This window comes from Artemia franciscana, chromosome 7, assembly GCF_032884065.1.
Source record: "Artemia franciscana chromosome 7, ASM3288406v1, whole genome shotgun sequence".
NCBI lineage: Eukaryota > Metazoa > Arthropoda > Branchiopoda > Anostraca > Artemiidae > Artemia > Artemia franciscana.
Genome location: NC_088869.1, coordinates 25,738,621 through 25,764,455, shown reverse-complemented (window position 1 = coordinate 25,764,455; position 25,835 = coordinate 25,738,621). Strand labels below are relative to the sequence as shown.

General features: G+C 35.8%; 1 protein-coding gene across 1 annotated transcript in view; it reads left to right on the top strand.

Annotated features, from left to right (window-relative positions):
• The first annotated feature begins 537 nt into the window (after nt 1-537).
• The window catches only part of LOC136029069 (carcinine transporter-like), a 65,466-nt gene continuing 40,168 nt past the window's right edge, over nt 538-25,835 (top strand). Inside the window, exons 1-4 of the mRNA XM_065707109.1 lie at nt 538-750; nt 2,324-2,545; nt 18,960-19,127; nt 23,801-23,904. Coding sequence (XP_065563181.1) covers nt 673-750; nt 2,324-2,545; nt 18,960-19,127; nt 23,801-23,904 — 572 coding nt within the window. The 5' untranslated portion in view covers nt 538-672. The remainder of the gene's footprint in view (nt 751-2,323; nt 2,546-18,959; nt 19,128-23,800; nt 23,905-25,835) is intronic.

Genomic DNA, 25,835 nt, shown 5'->3' with positions numbered 1-25,835 from the left:
CAAGGCATAACTTACAGCCCTGAGGGCAGTGTATCGGGGTTGTTTTCTTCAAAGACAAAATTTCCAGACTTTTCAACAATGTTGAGTAAAATGGTTATCTCAAAATTTTGATCAAAAGTGTTTAGGAACATGATATTCGTGGGGGGGCAATTTTCCCTCCAATCACTTTTGACTATTAAAAAGGTCACTAGCCCTGTCAATATCTAATTGAATGAGTCCTTTTTTAAGTTTCTACGACAACTCCTTCTATATAAAGTGCCCTGGTCTAAAATCAAAAAACCAAAAAAAAAATTAACACATTGTGCCAACATAGTTCTTTACTTCGACAGCGCTACTGTGCTGCCTATGATAAATTAAAACTTGTTTTTTTTTCTTATTTATGCGTTACAAATAGTTTCCTTGTATACCAGGTAGACAATTTACTGTAAAATATTGTTCAATAATCTTTTCGCCTCTCCATTTAATCCAATTGAAAAGTATTTCATATTTCTTAGGTTTCTTTTTGGACAGGGGCAATCCTATTTTGTTAAGGTTTCAGTTAGTTTGCTAGTGCTCTATGCTGGTACATGAATCAACTGTAAATTCCTAATGAAATATTTGAACATTTTAAACACAGTGGGAATTGATTTAGCTATTTGGTTGCTTATTCATTGTCTCTCACCGATTTTATAAATGCAGGGAATTCCAGAAATTGAGGAGAATCGGGTCCCCCACGAAGAAGAAAGCACTGACAATGGGGACGAAGCGAAAGTAAGTTTTATTTACGCTATAGAAAAACTCAAGAATTTATGTGTGCCATTAATCTCTGTGCTCACAAAACTGTGAAGGATTTTAATAAAAATTATTTTTGTATATTCAAGACAGAACAGCTTTTGGTTCAAGGTTTGATATGAAATTTGTGGTTTATTTGCCAGAATCATATGACCAAAGGGTTCTTGATAACAAACAGTAAGCAAGGAACGGTTATTAATTTTAACAAAGCCTAATATTATAGAAATTCTTAAAAAAATAAAGCCTTGATAACTGTTATTGCATCAAAAGAACTGGCTCTTGTAGCATCTTCAGGAAATTCACCATGAGGGGGAGGCAGATAGTTCCAGGAAGTTGTTTTTACTGACGCTTAGTAGGAAACAGTGGTCCTGAAGTTCATTTTTTGTATTGCATGGTTTGTCGAAACAGCTATAGTAAAGAGCAAGTCGTGCTAATAATACCCAAAACTCTAGAAAAAGGTTTTAATAACAATATATATATACTAAAATAATTTATTTTCATACTAATCCAAAACTAAAATTAAATTATTGACTTTAAAGCCATCCTCAACATATCCCCATTCACCAAGGTATCAAATATAAGGAGGTAGCAGACCAGCTAGCTAGTAGCTCCTTATATAATCCAATAAACCCCAATTTGAAGACCCAGACATTCAGAGACATACTCAGAATAAGAAATCCTTCAAAAGCAAAAATGCCCATTCCATCCTTATTTCCACCTTAACAAAGCCTAATATTAACAGAAACTCTTAATTGAATTAGGAGTTTTCTACTGTCTTGGCTCCGTTGATTTTTGAATTAAAATGGAATAGTTTCCCAGCCTGACATAAACTTCTTGCTGCTCTCAAGCCTACCAGCTAACAAAAGTATTTTCGATCTCCTAAGACGTAATAATATCTGCAAGTAGATCACACAAATGGCAGCAAGACTTATTCCTGACCCATCATCACCTGCAAATTGAAAATCGTCGTGAAGCCAAAAGGAGACCGAAGTGGAGTCCAGAAGGCTAAGTATTCCAGTAAGAAGCAGCTACGTATCCCAAGTTACAAGCCGGAGAAAATGTGTTCAATTTTTCAAAAGGGGGAGGGGAACAGCCCAAAAGTGCGAGTAATTTCGATGACAATTACGCCATCAAACTCAGCATATGAGAAAACTCTGCAAAGGGAACCTTGTAAACAAAATATGAATTTCTTAAAGGAAAATGGTCACAATTAGGAGGTGGGGGTGGGGGGAGAGTTAGTTGGAATCTTAAATTTAACTTCTTTATTCCTTGCATGGAGATATTCCACTTAAAAAAGATAAACTGAAAATAATTATATTCGATTTTATATATTTTCGACCATGTCAAGCTATCATATCTGCTGTAGATTTTTGTTCCCTCCTGGTTGTCAGAAGCGAATTTCAGAGTTTCATCAAGAATATTAAATTCAGTTTGGTAGTGTCAGCCATGTTAGAAGCTAAATTATGTAAATGGCAATACCATCTAAAACGTATCGAACTAAGGGTATTTTGTTGTTACTGAACGTTCTGTTATTGTTTTGTTTTTATTTCAGCCGTTAGATTTTGACTCAATATTGCCTCAAGTTGGGGAATACGGAAAATATCAAAAGCTGCTCATATGGTGCATTTGTCTTCCAGCTTGCATTCCTTGTGGCTTTCATGCTTTCAACCAGCTATTTATGATGGGAACGCCTGACCACTGGTGCCTTGTTCCAGATTTAATGAATTTGAACATTACGAAGGAAGAGCGTCGAAGATTGGTCAGCCCCCCAATGGTATTATTTATTATGTAACCCAGAGTTTGTGAATATTTTCCTATAATATTGGAAAATCTACACTTTTTTGAATCATTTATTACGTCGGCACACTTCCGTTGGAATAGACTGCGGGGAAAATAATATTGAATTTGCAGTCTACTGCAGTCTATAAGCTTTATTTGCCCTACCGTAAGCAGCGCAACAGCGCTGCCTAAGTAAAGAGCGATGTGGGCCCAATATTATTATTTTCTTTTTGTTTAGACTAGGGCCTTTCATCTGGAAGGGGTTGTCGTAGAAACTTTGAAAAGAGCTCATTCGATTGGAAATTGAAAGGGCTTGTGCCCTTTTTAATAGGCGAAGGTGATTGGGGAAAACCAACACCACTCCTACGCCCAACATTTCCCTAAGCACATCCAATCAAAATTTTAAGATAACTATTTCGTTCGACGTAGTTGCTAGGTCCAGAAATTATATCTTTGAGGATGACAACCCCCCCCCCCCAGAGCCCTCAGGGTAATGGTTGTAAGTTATGTTATGGGAGCATATAAGGTTTATATAGAAAAGGTGATCGTATATACTTCGGAGGGGGCTCATTTTAGGGTCTTTTTTAATATTCAGAGTGATCAGAGGGTGGATACCCCCCTACACCTCATTTTTTTCAGAAATCCATCTGATATAAAATTTTACATAACCATTTGTTGTCATAGAAACTTCTTAAAGAGCTTAATCGATCGAAAATTGACAGGACTCGTGTTCTTTTTAATGGTTGAAAGTGATGGGAGGGCAACTAACCCCTTCCCACGCCCACCATTTCCCCAAACACATCCAATCAAAACTTTGAAATAGCCATTTTGTTCAACTTAATTGAAAGGCCCAGAAATTATGTCTTTGAGGATGACACCCCTTCCCCCCGAGATCCCTCAAGGCAAGGGTTGTAATTTAAGCCCTGGGGGCATATATGGTATATATATAGAAAGGGTGATCGTACAAACTTCAAAGGGGTCTCATTGGACTAGTAATCAGAAGTTCTAGGGCATTTGTTAAGATTGATTTGTTCAGGGGATGTATACCCGCACCTCATATTCTCCCAAAATGCATCTGATAGAAATTTTTAGATGGCCATTTGTTGTCGAAAAAACTTAGACAACACCTGATTAGATTGGAAATTGACTATCCAATTTTATTTTTAATTGTCTAAAGTGATTGGAGTGCAACTAATCCCCCTCCCACGCCCACCATTCCCCAAACAGATCCTATCAGGATTTTGAGATAGCCATTAAGTTTAAAGTCATTGAAAGGACCAGAAACGATGTCTTTGAGGATGACAACCACCTTGCTCTCCCACAGCCCTCAAGGCAAGGGTTTTAAAATATGCCCTGGGGGCAAAAAAGGTATATATATAGAAAGGGTGGTCGTATAAACTTAAGAGGGGGCTTGTTGGATTAGTAATCAGAATTTCTAGTGCTATTTGTTAAGTTTCAGAGTGATTGGAGGGTGGATAACTCTCCTCCTCCCCCAAACCTCATACTTTCCCGAAATATATCTGATAGAAATTTTGAGGTGGTCATATGCTGTCGTAGAAACTTCGAAAAAGGCTCATCTGATTGTAAATTGAAAGGGTTATTTCCCTTTTTATTAGTAAAAGTGATTTGAGGGCAACAAGTCCCCCCTCCAACTCCCATCAATTCCTAAAAAAAACATATAATTAAAATTTTGAGATGGCCATTTCGTTCACTGTAGTTGAAAGGTCTAGAAATTATGTCTTTGACAACCCCCCTACCTTCTCAAGACCAGAACATAATTTGCACTTTACTGAAAAAATTGGCTGTGGATTGTCAGTTTAATATGCTTATGCTGATGTATACTCTTTAAAGTTTTGACAATTTTTAATTTATTAACGTCAAAAATTTAAAACATATTAAAGGTATTTTGTTTAATTATATCAAATAATAACTAACAGAGTGAAAACTCAAAACAAGCAAAATTAACATGAGTAGAGTTGAAAAACCCCATGTCTTCTCAAGATTAGAAAAAAACAAGGTTTTTTAACTGAAAGTAAGGAGCGACATTATAACTTAAAACGAACAGAAATTACTCCGTATATGAAAGGGGATGTTCCCTTCTCAACGCCCCGCCTTTTACGCTAAAGTTTGACTCTTTCTCTCACCTCTATTTTTAAGGCAGTAAAATACTATTGTTCTTTTATTATTTTTTAATAATACTAGAAAATCCTGCACCCCCTCATGGAAATTCTCTTCCCTCATGACAAATTCATCCATGGAAAGATCCTCCCACGTAACCCCTTCCCTTCAATCCCCCCAACCAAGAAACAACCCTCTGAAAACGTCTGTACACTTCCCAATAACCATTACTATATGTGAAGACTGGTCAAAGATTGTAGCTTGCAGCTCCTCCCCCGGGGACTGTGAGGGAGTAAGTCGTTCCCCAAAGACATAGTTATTAGGTTTTTCGACTATGCGGAACAAAATGGCTATCTCAAAATTTCAACCCGTTGACTTTGAGAAAAAATGAGCATGGGGGGGTAGGTACCCTCCAATTTTTTGGTCACTTAAAAAGGGCACTAAAACTTTTAATTTCTGTTGAGCCCTCTCGCAACATTCTAGAACTACTTGGTCGATACGATCACCCCTGGGGAAAAGAAAAAAAACAACAAATAAACACGCACCCGTGATCAGTCTTGTGGCAAAAAATGCAAAATTCAAAATTTTTGCAGATAAGAGCTTAAAACATCTACAGTTGGGTTCTCTCATACTCTGAATGCGATGGTATGATTTTCGTTAAGATTCTATGAACTTTAGGAGGCGTTTCCTCTGATTTTCCAAAATAAGGTAATTTTCTTTTAACTTTTGATTGTTAAGACTCAATTTGATGAAACTTATGTATTTAAAATCAATATAAAAATCCAATTCTTTTGATGTATCTGTTAGTATCGAAATTCTGTTTTTTAGAGTTTCGTTAACTATTGAGCCGGGTCGCTCCTTACTACAGTTCATTACCACGAACTGTTTGACCAGAATATAATTTGCACTTTACTGAAAACAAAATACATTTAAATTGTTTTCACTTGTTTTTTAACTTGTTTTAAAATGTTTTACTGGATATATGGACGGAAAGTCTTCCGCCTTACACTCTAATTACAGTGCGATTTCTAGTGCCCTTCATAAGAGTAACAAAAGATTGGAGAGCAAGCAGCACTTCTCTCAAGACCATTAATGAAACAGTTCGTGGTAACGAACTGTAGCAAGGAGCGACCCGGCTCAATAGTAACCGAAATTCTAAAAAACAGAAATTTTATAACAATAGTTAAATCAAAAGAATTACATTTTATTGATGATTTTAAATATATAAGTTCCATAAAGTTTGGACTTAACCGTCAAAAGTTATGAGCCTGAGAAAACTTGCTTTATTTTAGAAAATAGGGGTAAACACCCCCTAAAAGTCATAGAATCTTAACGAAAGTCACACCATCAGATTTAGCATATCGGAGAACCCTGCAGCAGAAGTTTCAAGGTCCTATCTACAAAAATGTGGAATTTTGTATTTTTTGCCACAAGACAGATCACGGATGCGTGTTTGTTGTTTTTTTTGGTTTTTGTTTTCGTTTTTTTTTTCCAGGGGTGATCTTATCGACCTAGAGGTCCTAGAATGTCGCGAGAGGGCTCATTTTAACGGAAATGAAAAGCTCTAGTGCCCTTTTAAAGTGACTAAAAAAAATCTGAGGGCACCTAGGCCACCTCCTACACTCATTATTTTCCCAAAGTCACCGAATCAAAATTCTGAGAATCGACACTTTCAGGAGGATTTTTTTGGTTAGGGAGAGGGATTGAGGGGAGGGGATGTTTCCATGTATGCGGGGGAAATTTCCATGGAGGAATTTGTCATGGTGGAAGAAAATTTCCATGAAAGGGGCGCAGGATATTTTAGCATTTTTTTAAAAAACAATGAAAAAATAAATATGTAAAAGTTTTTTTCAACTAAAAGTAAGGAGCAGCACTAAAACTTAAAACGAACAGAAATTATTACGCATGTGAGGGGTTTAACTCCTCCTAATACCTTGCCCTTTACGCTAAAGTAATTTTATTAACTTTAACTATTTATTCTACGGCCTTTGTGATTCAGGGGTCATTCTTAAGGAATTGGGACAAAATTTAAGCTCTAGTGTAAAGAGCGAGGTTTTGACGAGGGGGTGAGCCCCCTCATATACGTAATAAAAACATACGAATATAGAAGTTCGTCACGTAAATTAATTCGTAAGTTACGTATATTTTTACTAATAAAAACGTTCGTAAAAAATTTAAAGTTCTAGTTGCCTATTTAAATAACCAAAAAATTGGAGGATAACTAGGCCTACTCCCCCACTCCTTTTTTCTCAAAATCGTCCGATCAAAACTATGAGAAATCCATTTAGCCAAAAAAATAAATTAATATGCAAATTTCGTTTTAATTGTTCATGTGCGGAGAGCCAAAATCAAAACATGCATTAATTCAAAAACGTTCAGAAATTAAACAAAAAAACAAGTTATTGTTAACTGGAAGTAAGGAGCGATTTTAAAACTTAAAACGAACAGAAATTAAACCGTGTATAAAAGGGACTGTTCCCTCCTCAACGCCCCACTCTTTACGCTAAAGTTTTTTACTGTTTAGAAAAGTATAGTTGAGAGAAAGAGTCAAACTAAAGCGTAAAGAGCGGGGCGTTGAGGAGGGAACAGCCCTTTTTATATACGGAGTAATTTCTGTTCGTTTTAAGTTTTGATATCGCTCCTTCCTTTCAGTTAAAAAAACTTGTTTGTTTTTTTTTAAATTTGTTCTTAATTTCTTCAAAATTTTGATACCGCCATTTTGTTCAGCATAGTAGGACGGTCCAGAAACCATGTCTATAGGGATACTAGGCATATCAACCCCCCAAAATTATTCAGTTGGCCTATTATGCTTTAAACTAAATGTTTCTTTAAAATAAATCAAAAAGAATTGTGTTTATGGTTGCCAATAATACACCTCAGCAATATATCGAGAACTGCTGGGGGAATTAAGTTGAAACTTTTGGAGATACTACTATTATTACTACTACCTTACAATTTAAATAAATAACAAGAGTGTAGGTGTGTCCATGTTATCATAGAGCATAGAGAATCTCATAGAGAATCTTTTGTGAATGATATTAAGTTTAATTTTTCAGGTCAACTTAAGAAGCTATATAATTATATTAAAAATTACTGTTTGTGTCAGGATTAAAAATTGTTGAAAAGTTTATCCAACATTAATTTTTAAACCCATACTATGGATTTTTATAGAAGTTAACTGAAAAGATATACAGTATTATTTTTTCCATGAAAAAGACAATGTCAATAAAAAACGAACAGAAATTGCTTTAAAAAACTTTTTCCACAACACAAGTTTTTCATAAAGACAAGAATGAGCAAAAATTAATTCATATAATCTTCCAAGCGTAAAACTACCACAAATCACTACCAATAAATGAATGAAACTCGAAACGAACAGAAATTACAGTAGATTGCTGAGTCAAACTCAAAAAGAGCTAGAATTTACGCGAGTAGGGCTGATAACCCCTCTGCCTTCTTCAGACCAGAACACAATGTGCGCTTTACTGAAAAAGAAAAAACAAACAAATAACCGTGGATTGTGAGTTTAATTAACATATACTGACATTTCTTAGTTAAGGTTTCGATCGTTTTTCATTTTTGAAAGTAAGAAAGGTGAAAACATTTCAAATATATTTTGTAATGTTTCAAAGCAAAAGAAGCACCAAATTTGACACATAAGAGGGAATTTCACCATATATTTGTCTGTGAAACGACAACTTACTTGTACTTGTATTTTTGGCAGGAGTTCGGCATTTCACCCTTGCCCAGTATCACCAACTTCAAGACCTGTTTGGACAATGTGGTGCGGTTTGCTGCCAGCCCATTTACAAATGGAAGCCATTGAGCTGTCTATCATTTGGCCAAAGAGTCTGAACCCAGTAGTAGGTTCAAGGTCTGACTTAACCAAGTTCCGCTTGGTTTTCTACCGTCCGATTTGGCGTTTTTTCCATGAGTTAAATGGCTCAGCTAGATATATTCCTCTTGGCAAGTACTCAGTTAAACTCCATAAGACACGGCCCGTCCATTTCAGTCAATGCTCCTTGATCGTGAAGGCAAAGCATCTCTTGATACCACATGTTCATCGTATATCCATTTTTGATATGCAATCATTAAGATTCAACTGAGGATGCTACGCAGACAGGTATGCTCAAACACTTTCAGTACATTTTCTTGTAGTCACTTCACTGACCAACTTTCAATCCGTAAAGAAGAAATGCTCGAACCAAAGCCAGGTAGACTCGAACTTTAGTTCCTACACTAATTTCATGCCTGTTCCACAAACGGTTTTCTAAGGGAAGCAAAGACCGTCTGTCCTTTCTGAAATCACTCTCGAATGTTGGCGTCAGAAGATCCATCAGTACAAAGCTAGGGGCCAAGGTATGTGAAGCTGTTGACCTTATCCAACTGTAATGTACCAAATAGGATCAGTGTGGTTTATAGCCCTAAATTTTGTCCTCCCTGTACTGACTTTCAAACAAATGCGATCTACCCTAGTAACTATATTATCGAGCATAGTTTGAGCTTTCTCTAGGTCCAAGAAGATTCCAATATCATTAGTGTATTTAAGGTCTCTAAGTGAAAGGTTCTGTTCAATCTGAACTCCTGTGTGAGAAGATAGTGTATTTTCAGGCATTTAATCAATACAGTAGTTAAACCGAGTCGGAGACGGGATACAGCATCGTTTTAGTCCAAACTCAGCCAGAAAATCTTTAGTTTCTTCTCCGTGGGCTCGAACTCAGATCACAAAAGCCTTGTCGTATACTTTAAGCAGTTCAACAAATTTTAGGGGCATTCCATCATTTTCCAGAATTATCCGAAGTTTTTGGCGAATTATGGAGTCGAAGGCAAAACGAAGTGCAGAAATATCAGAATCAGGGGAAAACTATGCCTTTTAAACTGCTAGATAATGATGCGGAGTGCAAAAGTATTGTTAGTGCAACCTCTACCAGGACGGAAGCCAGCTTGATTTTCAAGAGTTCTTTTCTCCCTTGCCCCTTGAAGTGGTGAAGGGGGATAATTGACTGTAATGTCAATTAGAGTTATTACCTGGTAATTTTGCATTCAGTTTTATCACCGTTCTAGTAAAAGGGGGAATAACGGAGGTCTTACAATCCCTTGGGATAGTGGTGGTCCTCCTTACTTCCTGAATGATACCATGGAGCTGCTCCACTGTGATACCGGGGCACTTTTTTTAATTTTCTGGGGGGGAGGAGACCATCTTGCCCTGGGGCTTTGTTGTTCTTTAGGGCCTTAATTGCTTTAAGTATTTCCGCTCTTGTCGGGAAGGCATTTTTTCAAAAAGGTTTATTTTTAACACAAGGGGGAAAACAACCAGGAATTGATGACCAGGATTGGTTAAGCAGTGTTTGAAAGTAATCTTTCCATCTGGTCCAACGCTCCTTTTGACACTTATTAACTTTTTCTTATCTATCTCTGACAATTTCAGACACATCAGCTTTTTCATCAATCAATTCCTTGAGAACCTGGTAGAGTTTGCAGGCATTATGAGCGCGTGCTGCTATTTCTACGGACAAAGCAGTCTCTTTCCACATTTCGTAACAGTCTACACAAACAGAGAAATTGACCTCTTTGCGCAACTCTTTCATGATATGTTTAGGGCCGCTCATCTTTTTCCTACACTCTTCGACTATTGACAGGTTTTCGGTGGTAATCCAATGCGCCATTTCACTTTTGTTCGGCCTATGATATGTTAAGTGTAATCACTGATTGGAAGGTCTCCCATCATTGCTCAGGGTTGCGGTTTTCGAGACCCTGAGCAAACCTATTAAGATTAGGGCATTAAAACGGTTTGTTAGTTCCATGTTTAGAATTTACCGAACTTCTACATCTTGCATCCTACCAATGTCGATTCTGGATTTCAGTTTATTCCTTCTCCGAGATGCAAGATAAAGTACGATTTTTGTAAGGACTAGCTTGTGATTGGACCCTGTTTTTGAGCCTGTATCTGCACCGTTATGAGAGCAGAACTGCTGCTGAACTTCTCCAGCGTTGGCGGACAAGACTGAAGTCGATTTGGGCCTTAATAAAGCCGTGGTTGGAATATCAGGTCAGTATGGCTTGTGCTGAATTTGGTATTGATGGTAACAAGGTGACTCATCAAGGTATAGTTTACCAGCCTTTGCCAATTTTTACATCTATGCCCAAAGCAGACTTGCGTGGGATATCAGAAAGACCAACTCTCACGTCAAATTCCCCTGCAATAATCAAGTAGTCTCATGCAGAAACTGTGGACGACGGTTATTGCAATTCCGAATAGAATTTATCTTTAGCGGTGACTGTGGCATCACGAGTAGGAGCGTATGCAGACATGATGATTACGTTTGCAGGGCTTCCTAGAAGTGCACATCTGGTTCTTGGGGTCATAATGAAACCAACGCCATGGAGTCTCGAAGCTTCTTGCTTAACAGATCTGACGTTCCAACAGCCAATAGTTGATTTTGTTTGTTTTATGACTGTAGTTGGTTTTCCAAGGATATGGTTTGTTGACTTTTCGACTTCGTCACCATATTCGAAGTCGCGTTGCCTACTGGGAACGGCTTAGTATGGTCGGCTTGCCTAATTCTCCACACCCACCCCAAGGGGGCCGCATCGCTAGCCAGGAACCTCGTAGCCGTGTTCATTATTTTGAACTGACAAGACTACAGACATTTAATTCTCACTAGACTTGCACGTGATAACCGCTGTAGTAAAAACACATTATATTTTAAAAAAAATTCTCCTTAAGGGCCTGACATGAGCAGCTGTTTTGGGCACTGATTTCTGCAGCTCAGTGGGAAAACGATACCGGCACAGTAACATTGCCCTTTGTGTGAGTTTTTCAAAGCCAAACGCAATGGACACCAATAATCAACTGCAGGTTATCAATAGTTGCCTGATTGATTTCAGTTTTTATTTTCTTTTTTATTATTATTAAGTTCTTTTATTATTTTAATCTTTTTTTAGTTTTTGCTTCATAAAAAAATTAATTGAAATTTAAATTATTTCGTTATTATATTACGAAGTTCGTTTATTTATTATTATCGTTTTGTATTACTAATATTATTATTATTTAGATCTTTTTATTTTCCTAGTGAAGATAAGCAAACAATTTAGGGTTTTTTTTTATGGTCATGAAGAAAATTGGTGCCGTTTTAGTACATAAGCACCATAAATTAGACAAAATTTTAAGCTTAAATCGGCGCCATTTTTTCTGCAGATCAGGATCGATTTGGTAAATCAGCACCAAAGCAGGAGTTTTGTTATCAATCCCGACCAGCTTTTCAGGGGGTCATGTGCAGCAGATTTTCTGGGCACTGATTTCAGCAGCTCAGTGGGCAAACAATGTCCTTTGCGCGAGATTTTGAAAACCAAACAAATGAACGCTAATAGTCAACTGTAGGTTATCACTAGTCGCATGATTGATCTCAACTTATTATTTAATCCTTTTTTGATATTTTCAAGTTGTGTTGTTAGTAAAGTTTTTACTCTTTTTTAATTTTTATTTAAATTTAATCAAATCTTAAATCCATTCTTTATTAAATTATGAAGTTCTTTTATTATTGATTATCAAATATTATTATTATTGTTTAGCTCCTTCTATTTTTCCTGCTGAAAAGAAGGAAACAATTGAGGGCTCCTATTTTTATGATCGCGATAGTTTAAATTTTGCAATTGCAATTTCAGATAAAATTTAACTATGCTTGAAAATTGGGTAAAGAATAGTAATTTTGGTAAAAAGTACTTGTTAATATTACTTACTAAAGAATTTGGTTGGGTGAAAAGGAGTATTAATGTTTGTATAGATAGAAATTCTGTGAGACTTTTGATCTTCTACATAACTGAAGCCATCACAACATCTGCAATAGGATTTTATTATCGACGGATACATTACAAACAATTGTTTAAATACATTGAAGTACTTCATATAACTAGAATAAAATACCATTTAAAATTATTGAAAACTGGAAAAGTTCCTAGAAATTATTGAATTAGTTCCTAGCTAGTTCTAGATAATACGAAATTATTGAAAAGTTCCTAGCAGTATTTACACCCCCAAAGAAACTTCCTGGTGGGTCTGGTGATCACCTGCCTTGTCTTTTCTACCTCTGTAATAGTAGATATGGGAATGTAACATTTTAGCTGCATAGAGGCATTTTAATTAATTCCTACTTCCCCTACCTCTTTCGACATTTATCTGAAGCCTCATGAAGAGTAAGCAGTTTGTCCATTAAAATGTAATTTTTTAGGAATATATCCTACCCCCACCTAAACAATGACTCACCCTCCCCCCTCATTACAACTGATACGCAATTACAGATCACCAAACGTAACCTAATTTCATTATTTCAACATATTTTACAAATAAAGGGAATCAACTTGGTTGAATTCAGTACTGGGAAGACTAAAATATAGTTATTGGGAATTGTAGTTATTGGGAAGCTTTAAATATAGCAACTGAGAAGCCTAAAATATAGCTATTAATACCTTTAATTATTAAGTATTTTAAAGTGATTGCAAATTCGTCCAAATGCGCCCTAAAATGGCAGAAATATGTATGTAGCCCAATCTGTATAAGACCTAGCCCAATCTGTATAAAACCTGGCCTAATCTGTATGTCACTTAAAAAAGAGCTTAAAATTTACCTTTGAATGATCTCCCTCCCGATTATTTTGGACCTTAAGTTTGATACAATCACCCCTTGGCAAAAAAAACAACAAACAAACACACATCGACGATGTTTCTTCTGAAAAAAAAATGCGAAATTCCACATTTTGAAGATTCGAGCTTGAAACTTCTATGGTAGGGTTCTCTGGTATGATGAATATAATTAAGGGATTTTCAATAAGATCGCTTGCTTTTTTGGGGGTATTTCCCCTTATCTCAAAAATCAGGCAAATTTTCTCAGATTTTTGGTGGGTGACAAACTGAAAGAATTTTATATATTTAGAATCAGCATAAAATGCCAATACTGCCGGTGTAGCAATTGTCATGAGAATTCCATTTTTAGTTTTGGTGAATATTGGTCCAAGTCACTTTTTACTAGACCACAAACTATTTGATAGTATTCTTCTATCACAAACTATTTGATAAGATTCTCTTGTGACAAAAATTTTTTTGTGCATGTTCATTTTACTTAGTTGAATAGGACAATCACAGGCAGCGCAATAGCGTTGTCTAAGTAAAGAGCGATGTGGGCACAATTTATTATTTATTTATTTTAATTTTGGTTTTTTCTTTTAGACCAAGGCACTTTGAAACGCAGGAGTTGTCGTAGAAACTCCAAAAAGGGATCTTTTGATTGGAAATTGGAAGGGCTTGTGCCCTTTTTAATAGTCGAAAGTGATGGAGGGCAATCAACACCCCTTCCTTGACCACCATTTCCCCAAACCCATCCAACCAAAACTTTGAGATAGCCATTTTCATCAACGTAGTTGAGAAATCCGGAAACTATGTCTTTGAGAATGACACCCCCTTTCACCCAGAACCCTTAGGGCAAATGTTGTAAGTCATGCTCTGGAGGCAGAAAAGGTTTACATAGAAAGGGTGATCGCATAAGCTTCGGGAGGGGCTCACTGGATTGTTAATCAGAAACTTTATTGCGCTTTTTGAGATTCAGAGTGATGGGAGGGTGGATACCCCTTTTCCCCCAGCATCTCATACTATCCCAAAATACATCCGATAGCAATTTTTAGATGGCTATTTTTGCCATAGAAACTGAAAAAAGGCTCGTCCAATTGTAAATTGAAAGAGCTAGTGCCTTTTTTAATAGTCGTAAGTGATTGGAGGTCATCTAATCCCCCTTCCACGCCCACCATTTCCTTCAACACATCGAATCAAATTTTTAGATAGCCATTTTGTTGGTTCAGGAAAAGGTTCGGAAATTATGTCTTTGAGGATGACTCCCCCCCCCCAAGAGCCTTCAGGGCAAGGGTTGTAAGTTATGCCCTGGGCCATACAAGATATATATATATATATATATATATATATATATATATATATATATATATATATATATATATATATATATATATATATATATATATATATATATATATATATATGTAGAAAGGGTGATCGTATAAACTTTGGAAGGGGCTCATTGGATTGGTAATCAGAAGTCCTAGTGCCTTTTTTAAGATTCAGAGTGATTAGAGGGTGGATACTCCCCCCCCCCCCTCGACACCTCGTATTATCCTGAAATGCATCTGATAGAAACTTTTAGATGGCTGTTTGTTGTCGTAGAAACTTTGATAAGGGCTCATTTGATTGGAAATTGAAAAGGCTAGTGCACTTTTTAACAGTCCAAAGTGATTGGTTGGCAACTAGACCCTCTTTGACTACTACTACTACTAACTACTAATAACTCACTGCAGCACCAAGCCGCCTGAGGCCAACACAGCTACGCACGCTCCTCCTCCAACCTAATCTATTTAAAGCCTCCCTCTTTACACCCTCCCAGGAAGTTCCCATTTCCTTTAAATCCTTATTTATGACATCCTCCCAACCCAGACAAGGACGACCTGCTTTCCGTGTAGCCCCAGACGGTTGGCCAAAAAGGACAATCTTCGGTAATCTGTCATCCTTCATCCGTAGAACGTGGCCTAGCCATCTCAACCTTTCTTTCATTATAGCCCCAGAAAGCGGGATTGAACCACACTTTTCGTACAACCTACTGTTTGAAATACGGTCAGTCAGCCGGGTACCCAGAACAATCCGTAGGCAATTTCTCTGGAAAACATCTAGTAAATTTTCATCTGCTTTTCGGAGTGTCCATGCTTCAGAGCCATATTTGACCACTGTCATCACTGTAGCTTCCAATATTCTAATCTTGGTTTGTAGGCTTATCTTTCTATTCTTCCAAACTTTTTTTAACTGTGAAAAAACACCCTGAGCTTTAGCTATTCTACTTTTAACATCTTCACTGCTCCCACCATCTTTACTAATAATACTACCAAGGTAACTGAAGCTCCCAACCTGATCAATCTTTTCGTTACCTAAGGTCACCTGTTCATCTTAACTTATTCCTAACCTTAGTGACTTAGTCTTCTTAACATTAATTTTCAAGCCTATTTTAGCACCCTGAACTCGTAAAACCTCTAAAAATTCATTCATTTTGCTCACACTTTCATCTAATATGCTTAAATCATCAGCATAATCTAAGTCCAGGAGCGTTCTTCCTCCCCATTTGATTCCATGGTCTCCAATTGCCTTTCCTGTGCTCCTTAAGACGAAGTCCATCAAAATGATCCATATAAAGGGGGATAGAACACAACCCTGCTTAACTCCTGATTTAATACAAAACCAGTTGCTAACCTCATTTCCTACCTTAACCGCAGCAGTATTATTCTCGTACATAGCGCAAATCACTTTAATGTATTTTTCTGGTATACCATATAACGATAAGACGCCCACAGTCAAATTTGGATGTGTCCCCAAACACATCCAATCAAAATTTTGAGATAGCCATTTTGTTCAACATAACTGAAAACTCCGAAAATTATGTCTTTGAGGATGACAACCCCCTCCCCCCCCACAGACCCTTCGGGCAAGGGTTGTAAGTTGTGCCTTGGGGGCATATTAGGTTTTTATAGAAAGGGCGATCGTTTAAGCTTTGGAGGGGGCTTATTGGATTCCAATCATGCGTTCTAGTGCTCTGTTTAAGATTCAGAGTGATCGAAGGGCGGAATCCCCCCCGTATCCTCATATTTTCGAGATCACGATCGTTATTTCATGGGTTGTAAGTTATGCCCTGGGGCATATAAGGTTTATATAGAGAGGGTGATCGTATAAACTTCGGAGGGGGCTCTTTGGATTTGTAATCAGAAGTTCTAGGGTCCTTTTCAAGATTGAGGGTGATCAAAAGGTGCATACCCCTCCAAACCCCATATTTTTCAGAAATGCATCTGATAGAAGTTTTGAGATTGCCATTTGTTGTCGTAGAAACTCCGAAAAAGGCTCATTTAATTGGAAATGGAAAGGGCTAGTGCCTTTTTTATTATTCAAAAGTGATTGTGCGCAGCAATATTGATTAAATATCGATTATTATTAAAGCACTATGAATTTCAATTATTTTTTTTTTACCAAAATGAATCAAAAACGTAAATATGAAATTGGATATGGCCATATTAGAAAAATTCAGAAATAAATATGTTCATCATGATTTTAAAAACTACTCTTGTTTTACTAATTAAATATTCATGGCTAATTTAAATATCAGCTCTAATTAAAGTACTTTAAGTTTCATTTTATTTCATATAATTAATGTTTTCTTTTTTTCCGTTTTTTACAAAAAATAATTAAAAAAAAAAGTTTTTATAACAAAAGTAAAGAGTGAAAATATGTTCAGCAGAGTAAAATAAAAATTGACATTACAATAAATAATTAACTAAAAGTTAAAGAAACAAATTAACAAAAATTAAACCAATAAGGAACTATTAAGTTACAAAAAAGACTAATAGGCTATTCAACTGAAACTCAAAACGAACAGAATTTAATAAAAAATTTAACGAGGAAGATGTCTGTCTCGTAGCCCAATTATAATTTTTTAAGAACAGTTATTATAAGAGTTAGAATTTTTAAAACAGTATAAAAGATAAAACAGTTAAAAGAAACGGATATTAGACACAATAAAAAATTAAAACCAATAATGAACTTAGTATGTGCCCTAAATAAAATTGATATTCAAATCTAACTCAAAACGAACAAAAATTACTAGATATATGAAGTGGGGAATTTTTCCTCTTGTACTCCTATCAGCGCGATTCTAATTCGCACTTTACGAAAAGCAATATATGTTTTAAGCGATTTTAAAGGGAGAGAGAAATAAAACTGCCGAAGTGGAAATTTTGGTTTTAGATTCAGTTTTATGGGAAACTAATGAAATAAATTGCTAAGAAATTAAATTTCCAAAATGCAGCCCGTCAGATAGCCTAAGTTGCAGTCGTATTTTTGTGGCCTTCCTAGTTATATCACTGATGTAAACAAACTAGTTCCCTGACATATGATTAACTTTTTTAGTTTTTAAACCTGATATATTGAAACAGTGGATTAATAGTAAGAGTCTTTACATCAAATTTCTTAGTACTGCATAATAAATTCTTGGTACTAAACATGGTTCAGTTATATGGCCAACTAAAATCATCTAACTACTTCATTCAAAGAGAAAATGTAAACAAAAGAAAAACAAGCTAAAATTGGAAGCATTTTTGGAGCTCAAATCTTCAATTGCATTGAAATCGGGACTTAGAGGTAGAATTGGGATCACAATTGTTTCGGAGAAGATTTTAGCATCATCCAATGACAAGTAAATAAAACACTTGCAATGGTCGACCGACTTGACTGCTTACAGTCTAAAAGGTTTTCAGAAAAGAGCACATTAAAATCTACTAAAGCATCTCGAATTATCATAAAAGTAAAATTCCTGCAGTTCTTGATATTTTTCTCGAACAATTCGGTTTCAATTCCAAAAGATGCCCAAAATTATCCAATTAGTTAGATTTGCAATATCATCACATGGGGAAAGCTCAACAGAGTTGCAGAAATAGCTGGATAATAAAGATTCCAGAGTGGGTATAGTACATGAGTAAAAGCTTAATTTCAAAAAGCCACATTTTGCGACCGACTCGTTAAAGTGTACAGTTTCAAAATCAAATTAAACAGTTGAACGTCTCTTCTAAAGAAAATGGGAAGCTTAAAAGAGTTTGATCTCTGCACCAAGAAAATCGAAGATACGAGAAGATTGGGATTAAAAATTAACAATACTTTTTGGCATTTTCATTAAAAAGGTCGGAATTCAATAGAATTGGGATATTCAGTATGGTGAACTTCATTAGATTAAGGCTAAAACTACTCTGTAGACATTAATTAATCAACATTTTTTCTTTTCAAAAATTATCTAAAGTCATAACCAACTCTTAAAAGTAGGCCTAAGTTAGGCTGGAAAACTCTTGACAGGTTGAGCGGAATTGTTGATTTTAACCTGGTGGGCCTACTACTGGTAGAATTATGCCTTCTTTTCTCCCCTATCCTTCATAGCATCTCAAAATACCTTAAAAGACAAGTGCGCGGTAGTTTTGATAAAAACAAATTCACCAAAATGATAGATGGCGTTAATGATTTTTCAATGCTAGCACCAGTTTCTATTGTGACAAGTTTCAAATAGTCTTTGCGTTATTATCCAATGTAATTAATTATTAGCATAATCGTATCCAATTTAATTAATTATACGATTATTACCATAATCGTAAAAAAAAAGTTTTTGCTTCTCCTTTCTGTGCATGTCTTCTTTTTTTCTCCTGTTTATTTTTCAGATAGCTCAATCCACAGGCCAAGAAGTTTATGACAAGTGTATGATGTATGATATAGATTATTCAAACTATACCAATGTCTTTAGTAATAGGAGTGATGAGGGTATTATAAAGTGTCAAAATGGCTACGAATTTGAAGACAGTGAAGTTTACTCCTCAGTAGTAATTGACGTAAGTAGTGACTACACGATATACATCTCCTTTCTGAAATGAATTCCTTGCCTTAAGTTCATTTTAGTTTCTCCTTTAACTTTTTTGCTGCAGCTAGAAGGCTGGCAATAATATATACCTTAAGCAGTTGCCTCGTGCATCCTCGAAGGTCTTAGGCTCGATCTATAAGTGCGAAGACGTGCCTGACTGAAGATAGATTACTATAATGAAGAAGATCGGTATTGAAAAGAGTTTCACTTTGAAAACACATGTTTTTTTTGGTATTTTTATTGAAGAATACAATACCCTTTCGGTTTTCCCATTAAAAACATCTTATAAATTGATTCGTCAACTCATTACCATGAACTGTCATTCCTGATTGGATAGAAAAGAAATCAGAGAAGAACATTTACAAGACCACCCTGTAAGCTTGAAGAACATTTACAAGACCACCCTCCATGACTGCAAGGTTCTCTTAAATAGAATTTCAAAATCTTACCAGTAGATGGCGGCTTTTTCTTTGCTGTGTTTTTTTTCTAATATTAACTGGGTAAACAGAATGCTACGATTTTTTTTTTATTAGAATTGGGATTTCTACAGAATGTCATCAATATCTACTGTACATTTTACCTTTAAAGCGGCCCTAAATGGTTTTACCCACATCTAATTAACATACTCAACTGATAACTTTGTTTAAACTACTATTTGGGTCATTGTCCCTGCGTTTTTGTTAGACCCTTAAAATGCGTCGACACTACATTTGTATCAAAGCTAGAAGCAAGGTGATAAGAACAAAACAGTATTTAGTTTACTGTTCAATCATGGATGTAGATTAAGTTATTCTTTTAAGTTCTTAACATATCTTAAGTTCTTTATTTTCCAAAATTGTTGCACTGAAAAGCTTTAACTACAGGCAATGAGGATGTTAATGATTTTGTCTGTAGTACCAATCAAAAATATATATATTTTTTATCTACTGTTACTGATGGAACATATTCCACACAAGATTCCCTTCACTGTGATAAACTGTAAAAACTGTGCTTTGCCTTGCGGCATTTGTTTTAACAACAATTGTCCCAAAGCAACATTCGTCGGGTTTCTCTAACTTCTGAAAAAAGCTTTTCTTCCCCTTTGACATACTAGACCATATCTTCGAAACCTCACTGCTCAGCTGGAAGTAAGGAGCTTGTAATTGATAGACTAGTCTGCTCATTGGTCACTATATTCATGAGGCTTTCTTAATTTGAAGTAAAGGGGTCTGTGGGACAGCAAAACTCGGATAGGGCAATTTTTACAAGAATCGTCTATCTTTCAATAGATTTCTAGCTGTGTTAGAGATGTGGAGACTCAAACTCAGAAGTTTCATACATGTTAACAAGGTCCTAGAAAGCAGACAAAACTTACAATAAAGTTGTACTATTGGAGGTAAATGAACACACTAGTTCTCCTTGTAGTATAGATAGAACGAATAGAACAGGAATTTATAGTTAGAAAAGAGCTTTTTATATTCTGCTTCTAATGGACGATATCTATGCAAATTTAAAACCCTGTTGATTAAATAATATACAGTTAGAAATAACTAGATTTTATCTGAGCTTTTTATATTCTGCTTCTAATGAACGATATCTATGCAAATTTAAAACCCTGTTGATTAAATAATATACAGTTAGAAATAACTAGATTTTATCAAAGAAATGATCTGCACGCTTCCACAATTGGAAAACTCAGGAAGCTAAAGAGCTGCTCGCTCAGTTATCCTGGTTGAGAAACTAATGTCTGTAGGCTTTGCACATCAACAGTCTGACAAATATCGAAAAACCAAATCTTAGCAATTACACTTTACAGTTAGTCACTCCTTTGTTATCTTTAAAGTCTTTTTCGACAAACTGATACCACTGAGGCTAGGGCAACGATATTGCTTTGCTATGTAGCGCTCCTGCAAAGTTTCTGCTTGGTGCAAACATGTAGCGCAAAGGAGCATCTGATTGTGGAAAGATCTGGGTCAAAACGGAGAAGTTACTGTGGATGAATGTGGGAGAACTTGAAAAAATAATAAGAACTTGAAAAAATAAAAATAAAAATAATATGTATTATCGCACATGGCTTAACTATTTGTGTTGCAAGAGCAACACTTTGGTTTTGTCCCGTTTTTTTTTCCTATGCCGCCGATCTCAGCTTATTCCTGAAAACTGGTAAGGGTCTAACCTGAGCGGTTTTTATGAAAAGTGTGGACCTCAGGCCGGATTGATGAATATGACATTACATTTTGGAAAGCTCCGCAGAACTCTTGCCTGGGGCCAAAAAGGATGGTTTTTGCTTGTCCACGAGTCAGAGCCTATGGTGTGTGAAGTGAAGTGGAGTTATATAGCCTATGTCAGAGAGGAGTATCTGAAGTTGTGCAGCCATGCTTTCGTTTCATCAAACTATGTTTCTGCTTTCGAGTGGAAAGCTCCGTTCTAGCAGGCAAGCAGGAAGGCACCACTTTCAAATTGAAGATGGACTAAAATCTATAAGTTTTAAATATATGCTGCAGCTACCTGGCCCCACAGCCAATATATCTTCATTGAGTGATAAATAGAAAAATTTACAGAAGCAGAAATGTGGCATTTTCCTCCGGTCCGAAAGTGCTGTCATCTATTTTTTCTACCCATTTCTGTTCGTGATTTCAGCTGAGTTTATCATTTGGTTTTTCGGACCTGGGATTGCGGTAGACAAATGGTATCAGATTTGCCTAATAAACTTTAAAAGTTCTCTCATTGCTAAAGAAATTGGAGCTTATCCTTTGCTCCAAGTGGTGACGTTAGACAGATGGCCTACGGCAAAAAAAATCAACTTTTGAACTAAGACAGATAGAATTTTTTTTCGACGGCAATCGATAGCTCTTGATGAGCTGATCAAAGTATATGACATCCATTTTTTGGTACAAAAAATCCTTCATGAGGCATACCAGTTTGACAGTTTCAAGGGGTTGAAAACTTCAGTAGTAAGGTACACACTGAAACGAAATCTAGGCCGATAAACATTGTGAGACATATAGAGGACTTGTAAGTAACAGTCGGCTGTTAGGTAATAATCACCTTAGGCAATGAGGGGTTAGCAGCTTTTCTAGTTGGTGTATCTATTATTTGTTTCCAGTGTATTTGGTGGTGAAACCAATTTGGTTTCAGTGCTAAGACATGTAGGAGACTTATAAGTAATAATCTGCTGTTAGGCTACAGTCAACTTCAGCAATGAGGGCTTTGCGGACTTATGAGTAAGAATTGGTGCACTCTGGGCGAGAAACGGGTGTTAGCTCATAATCAGCTTCAGCAATGAGGGGTTTGCCACTTTTGCTAGTTGGTGCCTATTATTTGTTTCCGGTGTATTTGATGGTTAAACCAATTTGGTTCCAGTGGTAAGACATTTAGGGGACTTGTAAGTAATAATCGGCTGTTCGGCTACAATCATCTTCAGCGATGAGGGGTTTGCAACTTTTGCTAGTTGGTGTACCCATTTATTTGTGTCCGGTGAACTTGATGTCTATCACGGGAGAGGGACTTGTAAGTAAGAAGCTGTTTACTTTGGGCTAGAAATTCGTGCAAATTGGTGCACATTGTATTCGATCTCTTTAAATCTGACAGAATTAAGCGTTTACGCAACGGGTACAAAAGATAACGTAGAACAATGAGGTAGTTTCGTAATAATTAGTGTCACCTATGGTATTTTAATCCTGAAAAGTTACGGATAGCTTTATAATACCAACTATATTATATAAGATATTGTTCCAAGTCACGATCTCTACGCTTGAAAAGGACAAAGTTCAACTGGCTGCAAAGTCAATTTAGTCCCTTCTTTCGATATTATTTTGTAGTTGTTGTTTTTTCAACACTGAGGAATAGCCTTTGGTCATATGATAACTGATTGCGTTCTTGTTTGAACATGCCGTTTTAAAAACTTCGATAGGCTGACAACTTCATCATTTAACCGATAGTGAAGAAACAAGTACAAACGAGAATGTAAAACAATGAGATAGTTTCATAATAATTAATAGAATGTCATCTATGGTATTTTGATAATGAAAAGTTAGGGATAGCTTTATAATACTAACTAGATTATATAAGATATTGTTCCGAGTTTTCATCCGTCACGATGTCTACGATTGAAAAGGATAAAGTTCAACTGGCTGCAAAGTCAATTTAGTCCTTTCTTTCGATACTATTTTGTTGTTGTTTTTTCAACGCTGAGGAATAGCCTTTGATCGTGTGATTACTGATAGATAGCGAAGGAACAAAACCAAAGTGTTGCTCTCGCAACACTTTGGTTGGTGAAGCCGGACAAAGATTGCCACAGCACTTCACGTTGCCCTGGCAACGTAGGTCTAGTTTAAACTAATTTTGATTAGTGAAAGAACTCGTAAATGTTCAATCCTTGCAAGTGCAAAAAAGGTAAAGTGAATGTGAAAAGTGGGGTGTACACATAATGTTCCCACTCCTCTACTTTTTAAAATGTTCCACAACCTAAAACGCTATAAAAAGCACACCAAAATAAAATATACCCAATCATTGTTGTTTCAGCAAATACTCCATTTTGCCTTACGCGCAAAGAATTTTGAATGTACTACTGCACATTTGTTACCAGTGATTGTTTCTGTCCTGGATTCCATACCAAAGCATTCTTCACATCGTTGAAGTGCTAAATTATGTTTTCTATTTCAGTTTGAATTGGTGTGTGACTATTCCCTTTATCCTACTCTGGCTCTATCTGCTCTTAATATCGGTGGCATTATTGGAGTTTTTATTTTTGGACTAATCAGTGACAGGTACGGAACTTCTTATTTATGATATTCAAAATCGATTGCCTAATTTTACAAATTTTATTTTGGCCATGGAGGCTTAAAAATGTTTAAATAAGGAATGAGTTTGCATGTCTATTTTGCGTATGTCTTTCTTGGTGGATGGTTTATGAAAGCATCATTTTTCTACTTAATATATTTCCCAGCAATAGTGTTACAATCTTCATCTTCTATATATATATATATATATATATATATATATATATATATATATATATATATATATATATATATATATATATATATATATATATATAAATATAGTGTCTGTCTATCACACTGTCTTGTGTCTGTCCGTCTGTTACACTATCTTCTGTAAAAAAAGGGGGAAAAATAAAAAAAATAAAAAAAACTAAAAAAAAACTAAAAATAAAAAAAACTAAAGGAAAACTAAAAAAAGGAAAAAAAATAAAAAAATAAAAAATAAATCAAAACAACTAAAAAAAAATAAAAAAAGGAAAAAAAAAGAAAAAAAGAAAAAACTAAAAGAATAAAAAAAAAACTAAAAAAAAAAACACACTATTTTATAGATGTACTGTCTGTCCGTCAGTTACACTATCCTCTATAAAAAAAAGAAAAATAAACTGAAAAAAAAGAAAGAAAACTAAATAAAACTAAAAAAAAAAAATTAAAGAAAACTAAAAAAAAGGTTCTTACCTCGAGATATTATTCTTCATAGGTTAAATGCTTGGTTGACAAGAATTGCTGAAACTCATCGATGCTACGATGCCCTACAATATCCTATCATTTTTTGGGATGGAGTCGACGGCTATCTCTTTAATATTAAATTGATAAATCCAGCCACTAACAAAGAAATGGATAAGAAATGCAGCACAATGAACACATGACTAACGAATAATGAATGCAGCACATAGACTAACGATTCGTCAGGATGAAGAGAATTATTTTTTAAAATGCCGTCAATTGTTTCACCAATACATCGTTGATATGTATGCAAAGATTGAATCAGAACGTTTGCTATTCATCCGTCTGAATCAGACCAAGCTTCGCTCTGAACAATGCATTCATTTGCGAGATGCAGTTGTAAATGACGGTAATACCACTAACATTGGGAGAGTAACGATTTTACCTTCGTCATATGCTGGCAGTCCGCGTCATTTGCATGAGTATGCTCAAGATGCCATTGCGTATGTTCGTCTCTATGGTCGTCGAGATTTATTTATTACATTTACATATAATCCATCTTGGGACGAGATACAGTAACTTTTACTTCCTGGACAACCGCCGGTTCATAGACATGACATTACAGCCCGTGTTAATCCTTGACAAATTTTATAGTGTAACTTAAAGTGTTTGGGCCAGTGCGATGTTGGTTGTACTCAGTGGAATGGCAAAAGCGAGGATTGCCAAACGAACATATACTAATATGGTAATAAAATTGCTTCTATTGACGATGTGATTTCTGCTGAAATACCTGATGTAGATGTTGATAGGAGCTTACATGACATTCTGGTAGAAAATATGATACACGGACCTTGCGGTGCACTAAATGAAAATTCACCATGCACGGACAGAGGAAGGTGCACAAAGCAATATCCTCGAATTTTAGTACCTAACACAATTACCGGCAATGATGGATACCTTTAATATACAAGAAGGTTTACCAAAGATGGTGGAAAATCAGCAATCATAAAGTCGTGTAACCGTTACATCAAAGTAGATAACCAGTGGGTCGTTCCATATTCACCATTATTATCGAAAACATACAAAGCGAATATAAACGTGGAATATTGTAATTCCATAAAGGCAATCAAATACATATGCAAATTCGTCAACAAAGGTAGCGACATGGCAGTTTTTGGCTTGCAGTCCGAAATGAGTGATATCAATGAAGTCGTACAATATCAGGCCGGGAGATACATAAGCAGTAATGAAGC